General features: G+C 43.6%; 1 protein-coding gene across 1 annotated transcript in view; it reads left to right on the forward strand.

Annotated features, from left to right (window-relative positions):
* The first annotated feature begins 402 nt into the window (after positions 1–402).
* The window catches only part of rasa3 (RAS p21 protein activator 3), a 39,396-nt gene continuing 25,928 nt past the window's right edge, over positions 403–13,870 (forward strand). The window contains exon 1 of the mRNA XM_085355936.1: positions 403–590. Coding sequence (XP_085212062.1) covers positions 536–590 — 55 coding nt within the window. The 5' untranslated portion in view covers positions 403–535. The remainder of the gene's footprint in view (positions 591–13,870) is intronic.

Consider the following 13,870-nt stretch of genomic DNA (forward strand, 5'->3'; position numbering starts at 1 on the left):
AAATCACAGCTCATGCCTCTCAGATGGTGTCATCTGTGGGCAACTGCTGAAATGTAAACATGATAAATGTAATAATAATAAATAAAAGTCTTTGGGACACGTGAGATTAACTTGATGCAAGGCAATGTGATATTTTCCCTTTAAGACCTTATTCCAAAGAAGGAATATGTCCGATTCAAATTTATTGTTAATATTATTTTACATGTAAAATTTAAAGCTTTTGTTTACAGCAGTTTTCCTGGTGAAAACGCTTCCGCTGCGCTTCAATCGCCCGGCACTGTTCACCCAGCATATACTAGTGGGCGGAGCCGTATAAACCACACCCCCTCTAGCGCGGCTGCTGCTGCTGCTGTTGGTCTGAGGTTGAGTCCGCTTGTTAGAGCTGAGCCAGCCAGCAGCCGGAGCGCGATCGCCGTCTGGGGAGCATAGATGTGCACAACCCCTGGAATATCCGTGCGCTGGAGAGGCCAGAACCGACCACCGTGGAGGACCGTCTTCATTTAGTCGTCATAAAGGAAAGTGCCACGGCGAAAGCATGGCGGTAGAAGAGGAAGGTCTCCGGGTTTTCCAGAGCGTTAAAATAAAAATAGGTAAGAGAAAAAAAATCCCTACCCCCAGCCTGAGCGCCTCAATGGATGGCCCCGTATTCACGGGTGAAGCAGGCAGTCAGTGAGGGGCTGGAGGGACTCGGATCTGTGTTGTTCAGCCTGGTATTGTAATTCAAATCACACGCTTTTTCCTCCCAGCGCACAGGCTAATTACAAAAATGAAAATGTTAAGGGGGGGGGGGGGACATTTCCAGAGATCCAAAGCTTTGGGGGATATTGTGGGAATTTGGCAGCTGGCATTTGGACCCAGATCATGTGCGTTTGATAGAAGTCTCCACATGCGGACTTGAACCGATTAGAAGCAAGCTGTGTGGCTGCACACCAAACATCCGGCTGTTTTTATTATTATTATTATTATTGTTATTATTAATAATAGTATTATGTATCTCAAGTAAGCCTTGATTTCGCCTAAGCTGCAGCCGGCCAGTCATGTTGTTGCACCCCTCCTCCCCTTATCCCTGCTTTCTCTGCACTCGCCCCCTTCCAAAAAGCTTTATGCATGACTGTCTAGCTATTGATTGTTAGCCCAGATTTCTATATTTAGAATTGTAGCTAGTCTCCAGTGGGTAACCCCGGTTTCTAGGAGGTATGTGGTGCACGCATATCTTGTGAATGGAGCCATGAGGACTCGTGCAGTGAGTGCTTTATTGAAGAAGACAGTATCCTAATGTAATTGTCTAACTGTAATATAGTAGTAACTGCATGTAAGCCCGCATATATCAAGCGCAAGAATTGATAATACCGGCTATAACAACAGTCCTGCTTTCATTTTTATTACTCTTTAATTGTTTGTGCAAAACAGTCTTATATGTGTACTTGCTCTTTTTTTTTTGTTAATGAATCTGTGGGACTGTTGCTAACTTTGGAAAATACTTAACAATAAACTGGATTTGCAAAGCAAGTTTTGAATACACGTTTCAGGTGTCATCAGAGGGAAGACTGTGACGTTTGTTTTGCGAGGGGAAGTGGTCCAAAATGCCGCAGCAGTCTGACCTGTTTGACAGCATGTTCACATGTTTGCCTTTTTAACATCAAACCACAGGGAGCAGACAATCATTTCCTCTGTGTGCTCTAACTGTTATCACGGGTCCTTTTCACTGACATCTGGCACCCAGTTCATCCCGTCTGTGCTGTCCACTTTGTTTTGACTCCAAACATGCAACAGAAGGGATGAACAGGGATGAAGGAGGGGTGGGGGGGATAAAAATTTACAATAAACACACATACAAGCTGTGTGCCAGCCAGTATTTCTGGGCACAAAACTCTCCGGTTGTCAGCTTCTCAGTTGAAGTTAGGCTTTGTTTCCAAGCTTCCAACCTCCAAGTGAGTTCCCAGGAGAAAGTTGGAGAAAGAACCTGAGTCAAGTTTATGAAGTACTCCCAGTGAGATACTATGCTCAGACTCAAGGGAGAGTTGGAATATTTAAATTACTATGGTCTCATTAGTTTGCTGCACTTTCTGAATGAGTGTTCAGCCGGCCAGCAGCTTTGAGTTCCTGTTCAGGAAAACCGAATGACTGGAGCAACTCTTCCCGTCACAGATGTGTTTCCTAGATATACGTCTGCTTACAGCTCATGCAAGAAAAGAAAGAAGTGGAAGACTCATATCCTTTAATTCAAGAAAAGAAAACTGTTACCAGTTAAAGTCCAGACCTGAATGTATCTTCAGTATTGAAAACAAATGCAGACACAGGACCGCTGTGAGTGTCATACACAAACATGTTGTATTTTATTACTGAAGAACTACTTAGGCATTAATATTAATGTGTAGTCAGCATTTCACTGTTAGTTGGTTTCATAAAAGCCAGTATAATATGAGCTTTCTTTTAGACATACCGATATTTGGCGATTTAAAAATCCGATATCCTGATATATCAGCCGATATTTTTCTTTATTTTTCAGACACAAAGCAAAAACACATTCTCCTTGATTTTGTTATGTATAGTTATTTGTTTAAATATTTAAATTTTGCCTGACTCTCCTCAGATCAGCTGGTTGTTGTTTGTAGCATTCCAAAGTCAATTGTTCCTAACAGGGAAGTTGCAGAGCTCCCCCTGGTGGACAAACCATGCGGTCACTGGTAACATAGTCGAAGGGTGTTTCTCCTGGCTATTTTTTTTTAAACTTTTGTAAATGTTAGCACTGCTGCATAGACAAATATTGGATGATATTGATACACACTCGCTACACTCAAGGGTTTTTGACTGTTTGTTGGACATCTTGTTGGACTGGAAGTTACTGGATTTTTTTTTACTGTTTTTCTGAAATATAATGTGTTTATTATGGATTTACATGTGCTGAGGTCCATTTACCCATGCCTTTTTATATACCAAACTGCTCTCTAAACCTTAATTGAGAAAATAAAGCAGAAATTAACACATAAAAATAATATTAGTTGGAAGTTGTATTACATCGGCTTGCAAAATGTATTCCATCAGAGGTATAAAGTGTATGTAATCTAAAGTGGAGCTGTGTTACCCTGTAAACTTTTGCCAGTGAGGCATGATTACTGACACTCATGAGGAACATTTACTGTGCGTTTTCATCACTTCCGAGCACTGACCCAATGTTTCCTTCGTCCTTTTTCTTCTGTGTCATCAAACAGTGATGACAGTGGAGTTTATACTGTGTTGTTGCCTAGCAGCAGTCATACTTGCCATCAGTACGATTCCCATGGCGCTCTGCTCCCAGTAATGTCTGTGTAACGCTTGCATCACATTGTTTTCATCAAAGTCTTCTCCTTTGGCGTGAGAAGACATTTTGCTGATGACTCAGAGCTGAAAATTTGCCACATAGTTGAAGACCAGAGGCAGCGAGGGAGAAAGAAGGACTTATTATTGTAACGCTGTTCCAGGTGATGACTCGTCTCAGTTTCCTGGAGGAACACGCGAATGTCGGAAACTGAACGGGGCTACTGGGCCCGAGTCTGTACTGTCTGGGGAAAGGCAGGAAATAGGAAGCTGCCCCCAAATGTCTTCCTGATTGGCTGGACTAGACTACAAAAGAATTGTGTTTTTTCCTGCATGGCAACAAGCTAATACAAAGCAGATGTAGTGAGATGCAGGGAGAAAGGGACAGAGGTGGTGTCTCACGTACAGAAGCAGGCTGCGCTCCGTCTGTCGGCGGCTGTGTCTGTGTCGGCGCTCGGAGAGATGGGAACTCTCAGTGGCACAGCTGGAGTTGGGACTTTGCACTAATTAACAACAACATCTGTGCGTTTGGCCTGTCTGTTGCTGCTATGAACATAATCTGACAAACACAGTGCAATTGGACCGACCTACCGATTTGACTCATTTGGAAGTTTGCATTCCTGCGTACACCTCTGACAGCTTCATCAGGGAAAGTTATCACCATAGCCAATAACAATTTACAATCTACACAATAAGTAAAGCGTTGGAAGAAGCTTGTGCAAAAATACTCTGTAAGAAAATATGGAATAACAATCCTTAAAAGTGTGACAGTAGATTTTTTTTGTGGCCTTTTTTTGAGCACTGCCAAAATTCTCCCTGAATGTGTGTTTTACAGAAACCTGCCGTGTATTCAGTAAGCTTTTAATAATGAAAATGGAGTTACCTACAAAGGACAAACAGAAAAAAAGGGACCGGGAGTCCCGGCTCAAGCAAACAAAAGAGGAAGAAACCTGTGAAGTGACACACAATAGGTCCCCTAAACAAACAAAACTGAAAACAGTAGCGCCGGTAACTCCCAACTCAACCTATAGCTGACAAACAAAGCTGTAAAAGCAGCAGAAAAAAAACAGCCGATGGAGGTGAGGCGGAAGGAACGAACGCCCGAAACGCCAGTTGGCAACATTTTTATTCGTCGGTGAGCCTTCAGCAGCCAATCGGCGCTAAGAATAAATCAGACAATTGAGAGAGCAGGTTAACTAGAGTGACGATAAAAACACAACAAGAGGATTACTCGACCACCACGCCGGGGTCGTGCGTAACAGTCATTAACGGTTATGTGGAGCTGGTTCCCATCACCTAATAAATATCTGTCTCCTCAGCTGTTCAGTGCTTCCTGTACTCATCAACTAATACTAATTTGCATGCATATCAGCGCTGGGTGGGTTATGGGGTGTATAGAATTAGCTGAAAACCACCAAGACGTTGCTAATAGCACTGAACCTGAACTGAATGGAGTCTTTTCCGGGCTGATTCTGGCCCCCGGGCCTTACGTTTGACATCCCTGGTTTAAATCCTTTCACGGTGCGGTCATTGGCTGATTGTGTCATAGTGCAAGTCACCGGTTTGGTCTGGAATCGGTTCTCCGCATAAGCTGCGCACCCTGAACTGTTTTCATAGGCTTCATGTTGGTTGGCACAGCACTGTTGTGTTACTGCTTAATGGCGCCGTAACAATACAAGTGTGATTTTTGGAAGTGGGAAAAAAAACACATAGTGAAAGAAACTGCACAGAGTCTGGAGGAGAAAAAGCGGTGGCGGTCCAGGAAACAGGAGTGTGCGGCTGACTTCAAGAGGCTCAGGCTGGGAGGGAGAATTTGGTTGGGAGTGACAGAGCGTCCCTCCCCTCCCTTCGCTTTGCCTTTCTCTTGCTAGGTGGCCAACAGAGTTTCCCAAACTTCATTCTGTCCAGACTGAATAGGAGATGCGGAGTGACGGGTGGCTGCGTGTGGGGTCAGAAACAGTTCATGTGCGTGCAGCGTTGAAATCTGATTTAGTTTAATGGAAGTAACAAGATCAGTTTGGTGCTGTTATTACATGATATTCATCTACAGTAGATGCTTAATACACTGCATAAGCACAGTCCACTATTTTGTCCTAGAAGGCGAGGTGTGTTGGAAAAAAGTTTGCTGCTGTAAACGTGTGTGTTGACCTGTTCAGATGCAGACAGTGTAGGTGGCTTTAGGCTGGTGGAATAATCCGGTTTGTAATGTGTCCTCCATGGGAAAACAGAATGGGGAATAATGTGGAAGCATTGCCGTAGGCCCCGCATGCAGGGTCAGCACGGGTAAATAGAGGTCTGGAGAGCACGGCTCCTCCCGCGTGTCCTTCAGATGCCTCGTGGAACTGGAAGATGTCTACCAGCAAGCAGTGACTTAAGCGTGAAAGCTTTTAGTGGACAGAGAAACTCCCGTGTCACAGAGTGTCCTCTTGTCACGACTTTCGTGTGAAGTTGAACTTGTGTGGCAGGCGTCTGCACACACGCTGATTAAATCTGGTTTTGCAACAGCGTTTTCCTCCCCTGGCAACACCGGCAATGTCAACTTGCCACATGCGGGGACGTACACCCAACTCGCTCTCCCTTCCTGTGCTTGCAAAAGATAACGTATCTTTGTGTTTGCCAAGCCTGTTTGTGAGTCTGCGTGTGTGGAAAAATAACGGGTGGGAGGGTAAGAGCTCGTTTTACACCGTTTAATTGCTTTTTTTCTAGAAGTCATAAAAACAAACACAGAGATTTCTAAGAATTATGTGAACGGATAAAAAGCCCGGAGGCAGAGTTGAGGTTAAACTGACCAGAACGTAAAGGAAATAAAGAGCAGTGAAAGCAGCTCTCTGCAGCAGCTACACGCTGACGTGACACCGAATGAACGCATCAGGTCTCTGATCGGAGCTTAATTTAAGCCTAACTGTCCCTGCACAGTTGTGTGTGTGTGTGTGTGTGTGTGTGTGTGTGTGTGCATGTTTGTAGTTGTGTATTTTTGTTTCGCTCAAGTCAAGTTTTCCATTGAGACTTACGAATCTGTGTAACCATTAGCTCTGTGCAGCGGCAGAAAGAGATTGGGTTTGATCAGTAACTGAATCCTGGTTTATCACACAGTCTGTGCTGTGCAGCCTTTAACCATAAACTCCCTTTGTTTTCCATGCTGTTCCATGTATGCTCCTCCAGCAGCTGTTCTGGTTGGGTGGAAACTTCAGGATAAGACAGCTCAGCTGGATTCATGGGAGGCAGCTTGTGATAAGCTGCAGTGCGTTTGAAAGCACCTCGAAACGTCTTTGCAAACCTAAAGAAGTGCAGTTCCTAGTGCGGTACAGTCATCCAATGGACAGACAGTTCAATTCGCACTAATCGTCTCATTCATGATTTAAACGTTCATTTCCACACCTATGATTCCTGGTTTGGAAATACTTATTTATCTAATACTGGGGTTTGGCGCAGCTCTTTAGTCCATCTGTCTGAAACAAGTACTCCCAGCCCCCTTGCAGCTCCCTTTAAGGCAGGCTTGTGATTGGTTGCCCCTCATAAATGGATGGTTCAGGGTGCACTTGGTGACATTGTGAAAGCAAAACTCCCTTTAAACAGGAAGAACTCTCAGACAGAACCAGGAATTCTCAGTTTTTCATTAGAACCACCTCATGTCTTCTCCTGATGTTACATAATAAACCCTATGATGCAAATATCTGTGTGGACCTCAGAGCCAACAGTTCGTGCGATCGAGTCTTTCTTGCAGAAACTTGTTACTTTTCTTTTTTTTGTAAAAGTCTGGATGTCCAGGTGACGTTGAGACATGAGCTCAACAGTGGCTCAACCTTAATTTAGGAGTTTTTTTTCAACCATGACTGGATGTTGACAAAAGACGGCCAGCCGAGAGTTATTCATCGTCGATATCCCAGAGAATGTTATTTTAATGTTTTCACGCAGATAAAACGACACGTTCAGAGCCATACATGTGGCTACAGCCGAGTGTAAAATAAGTGCATCTGTTATATGGTTTAGTGGAACTTTTGCATGAAACCCTCAGCCCACGTAGGCTTAAAAAGTGGCCGTTCTTATCTACCACACCCCTTGTAGCCTCCTCTACCTGAAGCTGATTCTTCAAGTGTGATTTCCATGCTTAGATGAAAGTAAATCTCTCTGCAGCAGTGCTGACTTATAACAGCCCCCTCCTTTTGTAAAAACCTCAGAGTGGGTGAGGTTTCAGCAGCGCAAAGAAACTGGTGGGGCGGAAGCACGAGCACGAAACGGCTGTCTTAAAAGGTTAACAGGTTTTCACTGATTGTGGGTTTCAGGATGCCCTGGTGCAGGTTCGCAGCGGTAATTGTGGCTACCTGTTGTTGACTGTGTGGCTTATTTCTGACTGCACTGTAATCTGCTCCTGGGCCGTGTTTATTCTCTGAACTGGGCGTACTGATTAGTGCTCACCTTGGACAGTTATAGCTAAAGCACGGATGCAGTTTTAGAGAAGATTGCTTATTCTCTTTGTCACACGTGAATAGGACTTTCAGGCTGCTGGACATCACATGAGGTCATTCTCCCAGTGTGCAGAATGACTTCACAGCTCAGGACCAGTTTGAGGTTAACTTTGAAAGACGCGGTCAGCATTGGAGTTGCACTGTGCCAAGTGTCGGGCCTCGTTTGTGCCGAACTGTCCCACCCCCAACTGTTGCTTTAACCTCTGTCGTTGAAAGTGCAAAGTCATAGAGTGAGCATTTTTATAGGGCAAATTATTAATCAGATACTAAAAAAGTTGATTGGGAGATTAACTGATGCTAAAAATACATGTGGGCTGTGCTTCTGGTTTCAATTATAAAGCAATATTTCCTGCAAGAACAAAGTGCCAGCTGTGGAGATCCACCAAAAAGGCCTGCATACGTATGGGTGTGTGTGGGTGGGCGGGCGTAATGTTTTTATGTTTAGTCAGAAAAGACTGTAATGTCTTACAGTTTGGTTTCAGTTCTCGTTTTGACTCTCTACCCAGAAGCATCAAAGGAACTGAGCGGAGACAGAGCGATAATATAAATGAGTTTCACTCTTTTCCATTCTCACGGTGTCTCTCTCCGTCTTACACACACACACACACACTCTCAGGGGCAACTGGGTTGTTCGCCGCTTTTAAACTTTGCCTTGGATCCAGTTGAAATTCCTTTCTCCTCATCTCATTTCCTGTTGTCGCTCTCTCCAAAGCTAACCGCTCTCCAGTTTTCTATCTGGCTGACTTCTCTCTCTCTCTCTCTCTCTTTCTGCAGTCTTCCTCGTCTCTCCCCCTTGATTGAGTACACTGCTTGTATTTTTCTCAGTAACAACCCCCCCCCCCACACACACACACACACACACCCTTCCTTTTCTTAAAGCCTGCGTTTCCCAGGCCTGCTACTTGAGCCCACGGCGACTCAAAGCATTCGCGCCTGTGTATCCTCGAGTGTGTTCGTGTCAGAGGGGATTAGAATAACGAGCCGAGCGGTGCGTCTGTAACTGTACGCCACAGCGTGGCCGACTGAAACCGGTCGACAGAAGGAGAAAGCCGAACATTCGCTGCATCCATCGCTTTGGCTTCGCCGACTTCCGTTTCCTCATTTCTTCCGTTGTTTTTTTTTCTTTCCTCTGCAGGAATGTAAAGTTTCTTTTTAAGTGTCTCATTCGGCTGTTCACTCTTCTCCTGTCATCTCAGCTCAGTGCCTCCCCCTGTTTTGCGTGCACACAGAAACACGTGCAAAGTGTGTGTGTGTGTGTGTGTTTGCTTGTTTTGCTCAGATACTAGGGCAGGATATTCTCCAAGGGCAGCTGCGGTGATGCTTGATGAAAAGAAAACAAAAACTGCTGTTGTTGTTGGTTTTCTTTCCATATTTTCTGCTTATTATGAATCGCGAGAGAACACACACACACACACACACGCGCACACAGCTCTGGAGAAGTTGAAAAATGAACAGATGAAAAAAAAAAGGAAGCAGCATGAGATGTAGGGAAAGTGAAATCAGGTTAAAGTTTATCTTGAAAGGGAAAACGAAAGCAGGCGTGAAAGACAAGTCCTGCACTGATAAAAACGCAAACAAAAGAGAAAAGGGATAAAAGGAAGAAAATGATAGGCAGGCTGAGACAGTGGATTACAGACTCTGGTTTTATAATAAAGTCTTTAATCTAACATGATGAATGGCAGGTTACTGAAGAGGCTTATCTTTTCTTTTGTAACAGGCTCACTCACTCGCCATCAAACATATACACACAAATATCTAAAAGTGGAGTTTGTATGCTCCACTCTCAGGCTGACAAACTCTCCTGGTCATCATCCAGATAAATAAAACGGTCCATCGCTTCTTCCTCTCCTGAACAGGAAACTGTCACACTGTACTTCTAATTGTGGTAAAGACAGATGGTTTGGCGTATTTACTACAGATCATGTCGTCTTTATAGAGCATACGATCATTTTCTGAGCATTGAGGCAGCAGCCAGTTTCATTTAGTTCCTCAGTAAAGCACAGCATGGAAACACTGTGATCCTTTATTGTAGCTGCCTTTATTTTAGCTTGTAAATTGCACAGTAACGCAGCTGGAAGCAGTAACTGTTCTGATGTGCTTACAGGCACTCGAGCACAGTGTATTCAGGCTGTTCAGTATGCAAGGCCGAAGGTGGGAAATCAAGAAGATTCTTCTTCAAGCTTGATTCTGATGTTGTGTGTTTGCTTGCTTGCACAGTGTTAAGTATCGAGATGTTGAAGTCGAGTGACCGCTAATCATGAGATGCTAGGTTTGGACATTATGGGTGTGACAGCGTAGGATCAAGTGATAAAAGCGCCAGTCACAAAGGGATAGAGACTGGTTCCCGACCATCTGACAAACAGTTGGGGAGTGTTTGCTCGAGGTTGGAGGAAGTTGCTCTGAAGTCGATTGCTCAAGCTCCTGCCACAGAGGCCTGGAGACTGGCCATTGTTCCCTGGCAACCACAGGTTGCTGGGTAAAAATGTGTATTTCCTGTTGGGGAAAACCTCAGATTGCTTTGTTCACTAGTGGATTGTCGTGGTTGTCATGTTTTTCATGGAAGACCATGAATGAGCCAAGACCCAGAACTATAGTGAAACTGCCAGTTCACCTTCAAAGTAGAAGTTGTGCCTTGTGAAGCATGTTGGATTTTGCATCGAGGCACACCTTTTTACTTTGAAGCAAGGTCTTCTCAGTTTCAGGTTTGCAACACAGTTTTTCAAATTATGCTACTGCTTGGCTAGTAGTTAGTGAGCGTTTGCAGACAAGCCAGCGTCTTCCATGTAAACTATGGGTGACTGTGACAATCTGCTAGTGACCACCCTCACTGTGACCGATTTCTCTCAGCAGCCACTCGCTAACCAGTCCAGGAGTGGACGCTTTTTTTCTAGAGACTGGTGGTTGTATCATGTTTAATCTGACAGGCTGCTCCTCAGGAATGTGTAGGCTCTACTAATCAATCAGGGTCTGGAAAATGAAGCCAATGTGCAGGTAGCTAAGCTTGCAAATCCTAGAATCACACCTTTAGACTGGCTCCAACTTTCATTGGAATATTACCAAAGTGAAGCTAGTAAGCTTAGTAAGCTAGCTAGCTAGCTAAAGTGCGTCGAAAACAGTTTTTTATGCCAACTTAAAAAGATGTGCGTTTTCACACTAAAATATTATTAACTCACTTTTGGTGCCAGTTTCAGATGGCTGTATGAGGAACACTTCGAACTTGCCTTCATTTAATTAAATTCAGTTCAATTTAGTTTTAGTTATATAGCGCCAAATCACAACAGCTGCATTTAGAGGCTTCAGTAATCACCTGACCTGAATATGTGCAGGAGATACGACACATTGGCAGTCGTAGAACTATATTCTTTATGTTGAACTCATAGGTGTCAACACCCCCATTATGCTGTTTCTAATTTGTATGAACATTAAACTCTATTCTAAATAACTTGACCGCACAAGTGATTAAGTTTTGTGTTTTTACCTAATGTTCCCAGATTGTCTACATATACAGTCCACATATTACATATAGCTTCAAACCATCATTTCAATCTTTCAACCCACAATCAGATTCAAAAGGTGTTGGCAGCTTCTGTCCAGAATAACCATAAATAGTTGAAAGTGGATGATATATCTTTGGTGGTTTAGCTGCTGTGGGACGATTTCAGTTCTCCACTTACTGCATCATTTTGATTAAAATGGTTGTTACCCACCATCTAGCGCTGGAAAGACTCGCTGTTAGATCACTTTGCACAGTCTGTTTACAAAGTGCAACACTTAGATACTGCAAAAACATGCAATTTGGGCAGAGTAGTGTCACCAAAATCATTTTGCACATCCTGTTGGTTATTGTGGGAACTTAAAAATAAAAATGAGACTTTGCCCTGCTTATATTGAGTCATCTATGTAAAGTTACTAACTTTACTGTAAAAAAAAAAAAACACTGTTTACAAGCTACTTGTAAGACCTCATGATTTGAAACTTTTAACCCCTTGAATTATCTCAAGACTGATTTAAAAAAAATTGATTTAATCTGTGCTGGTTTTGTTTTTGTTTTTACTAAGTTGAGTCATTAAACACATTTGCACGCTTTAAGCACGCTCACTGGGAACGCTGTGGTAATCCCATGATGTTTCTGGTCACCAGGATGAGTGCAATCTGCAATCTTGCAGTTCGTGAATGAAAGCAGGTGGAAAACGGAGATTGGAGGGAATTTGGGTGCTCGGGGTGAATGAGGAGGATTACGGGACGGCGATAAAGTAAATATGAGAAAATAAATGAGAGCTGCGGAAGCAAGGGAGCTCTAATGACAGTAGGAAGTAAAGGGATAAAGACAGAGATGAGAGGCAGTTACATCATCTTGAAAGGCAGATGGAGCTGTATAGTTTGCATCAATACGTCAAAGCGGTGCTGCGTGTGTCCTGTTCCAGAGCTCAGGTGTCGTCTTAATTTGTGAATGAATGTTGTTATTGTGAATTGTTGAGTGCACGAATCACGCAGTGTACGAATCAGCCTCCAGAGAAGCAGTCATAACACCGTGTTGTATTACAGACCCCACAGGGTGCACTTCACCATCTTTGTTTGTCTCAGCGAGGGTTTAAGGTTTATCCAGCGTCACGGACTGAAGGTGGAGGCACCAGATCGTATCTTCCTTGCAGCTGGCTGCTTGCCTGCTATCTATTTTACAAAAAACGAGTGGGAGTAACAACAGCGCATTGTGAAAACGCTCAAAGGACACATCTTGTGTTTTGCATTGTCAGCAAATCATTGATTTGACTGATTGTTTTGAATTTTCCTTGTGGGATTCGTTGAAGGAAATGTGGAACATCTTGCCCCACCTTCCTGGTTCTGTGATAAGATGCGGTTATCGGGAAGTCTTGATTATATAATGCCAGCAGGGGAATTATGTTTTAGTATTTATGGTAGGGCTGATTGAGTGGAACTTTAGTGGGGCTGCTGCATTAATGTGCAGCCATACTGACAAACAGGAAAAATAATTTGAAGATAGCCATCTGCTTTGCAGTTTCACGCCCGGCTATTTGGTGTCAAATGTCAACTCTCTCCCCTCCCCCCTAGGGTCAGCCGCAGGGTCGGAAACCCGGCAGTGGAGATTTCTGGCTTAGTATCTCTGATGTGTTTCCTGGTGCAGTAAATGTAATCAAAGTTTATATTGTTATGTATCATATGATAAGGCAGTGGTTCCTAATGTGTGGATTCACTCCCAAGATAAATACAAAGTGACGCAGGATGATGGAGGAGTTCCTCATCGGGGCTCTAGAAATCTTTAATAGGATCCTCTTTAAAGGATAAAAACATAAGGAGACATGCTAAATATGAGGTAAGGTAATGTAAAAGGCAGAAATGTGGATAAAGAGAAGTACTGCCTTAAAGAGAAAGTGTCAATTTATCAAATAGCATCACCCGCCCTTTAAACTAATGCTTCTTACTGTGAAGACGTTTTAAAGCCAGAAATAACAGAGCAGCGTATGCTAGCAGTGTCAGATAACCACACAGACAATGAAGCGTTACTCAAGCAGACGTTCACAATGATGGTTAACACTGTGAGTCCCCCCCAGGGTAAAGAGGGTAATGGCTAAAGTGGATGCACGTCTTCATAAATGAGAATAAATATGCCCTGCGGGACCAGAGTACCACCTCTCCGGTTTGTGTGTTTGTGTGTCTCGGTGGGTGGCTGGATCACATTTTTGTTAAAGGGAGTGCTGACACACATGTTTGACATACAGGAAGTGTCCCACGCAGATTCATTCATTCACAGATGTTACATCACAGACACAGGCATGCTCGCGGACACGGCGTTCACATGTCGCACATTGTTTTCTGAGGCCACGGTTTTATATATCTGCACATAAAAACAGCCGCCCTGGCAGAGCTAAGCTCATTATACATGGTGTCGGATGTGGTTAGGTAATGACAATGAGAGTGCGCGTTGGGACACTGTACCAGCTCTGGACCCCTCCTCCCTCCTTCATATGAATGAATGAATAGTGGTATTGTAAAGCGCTTTGGGTGCCTTGAAAAGCGCTATATAAATCCAATCCATTATTATACACTCATCTCTAAAACAACAAACTTTACATAATGTTTCTTTTCAA

The sequence above is a fragment of the Diplotaxodon limnothrissa genome, linkage group LG1 (genome assembly GCF_057381915.1).
Source record: "Diplotaxodon limnothrissa isolate DT_005_m linkage group LG1, D_limnothrissa_male_GT1.1, whole genome shotgun sequence".
In the NCBI taxonomy this organism is placed as follows: Eukaryota; Metazoa; Chordata; class Actinopteri; order Cichliformes; family Cichlidae; genus Diplotaxodon; species Diplotaxodon limnothrissa.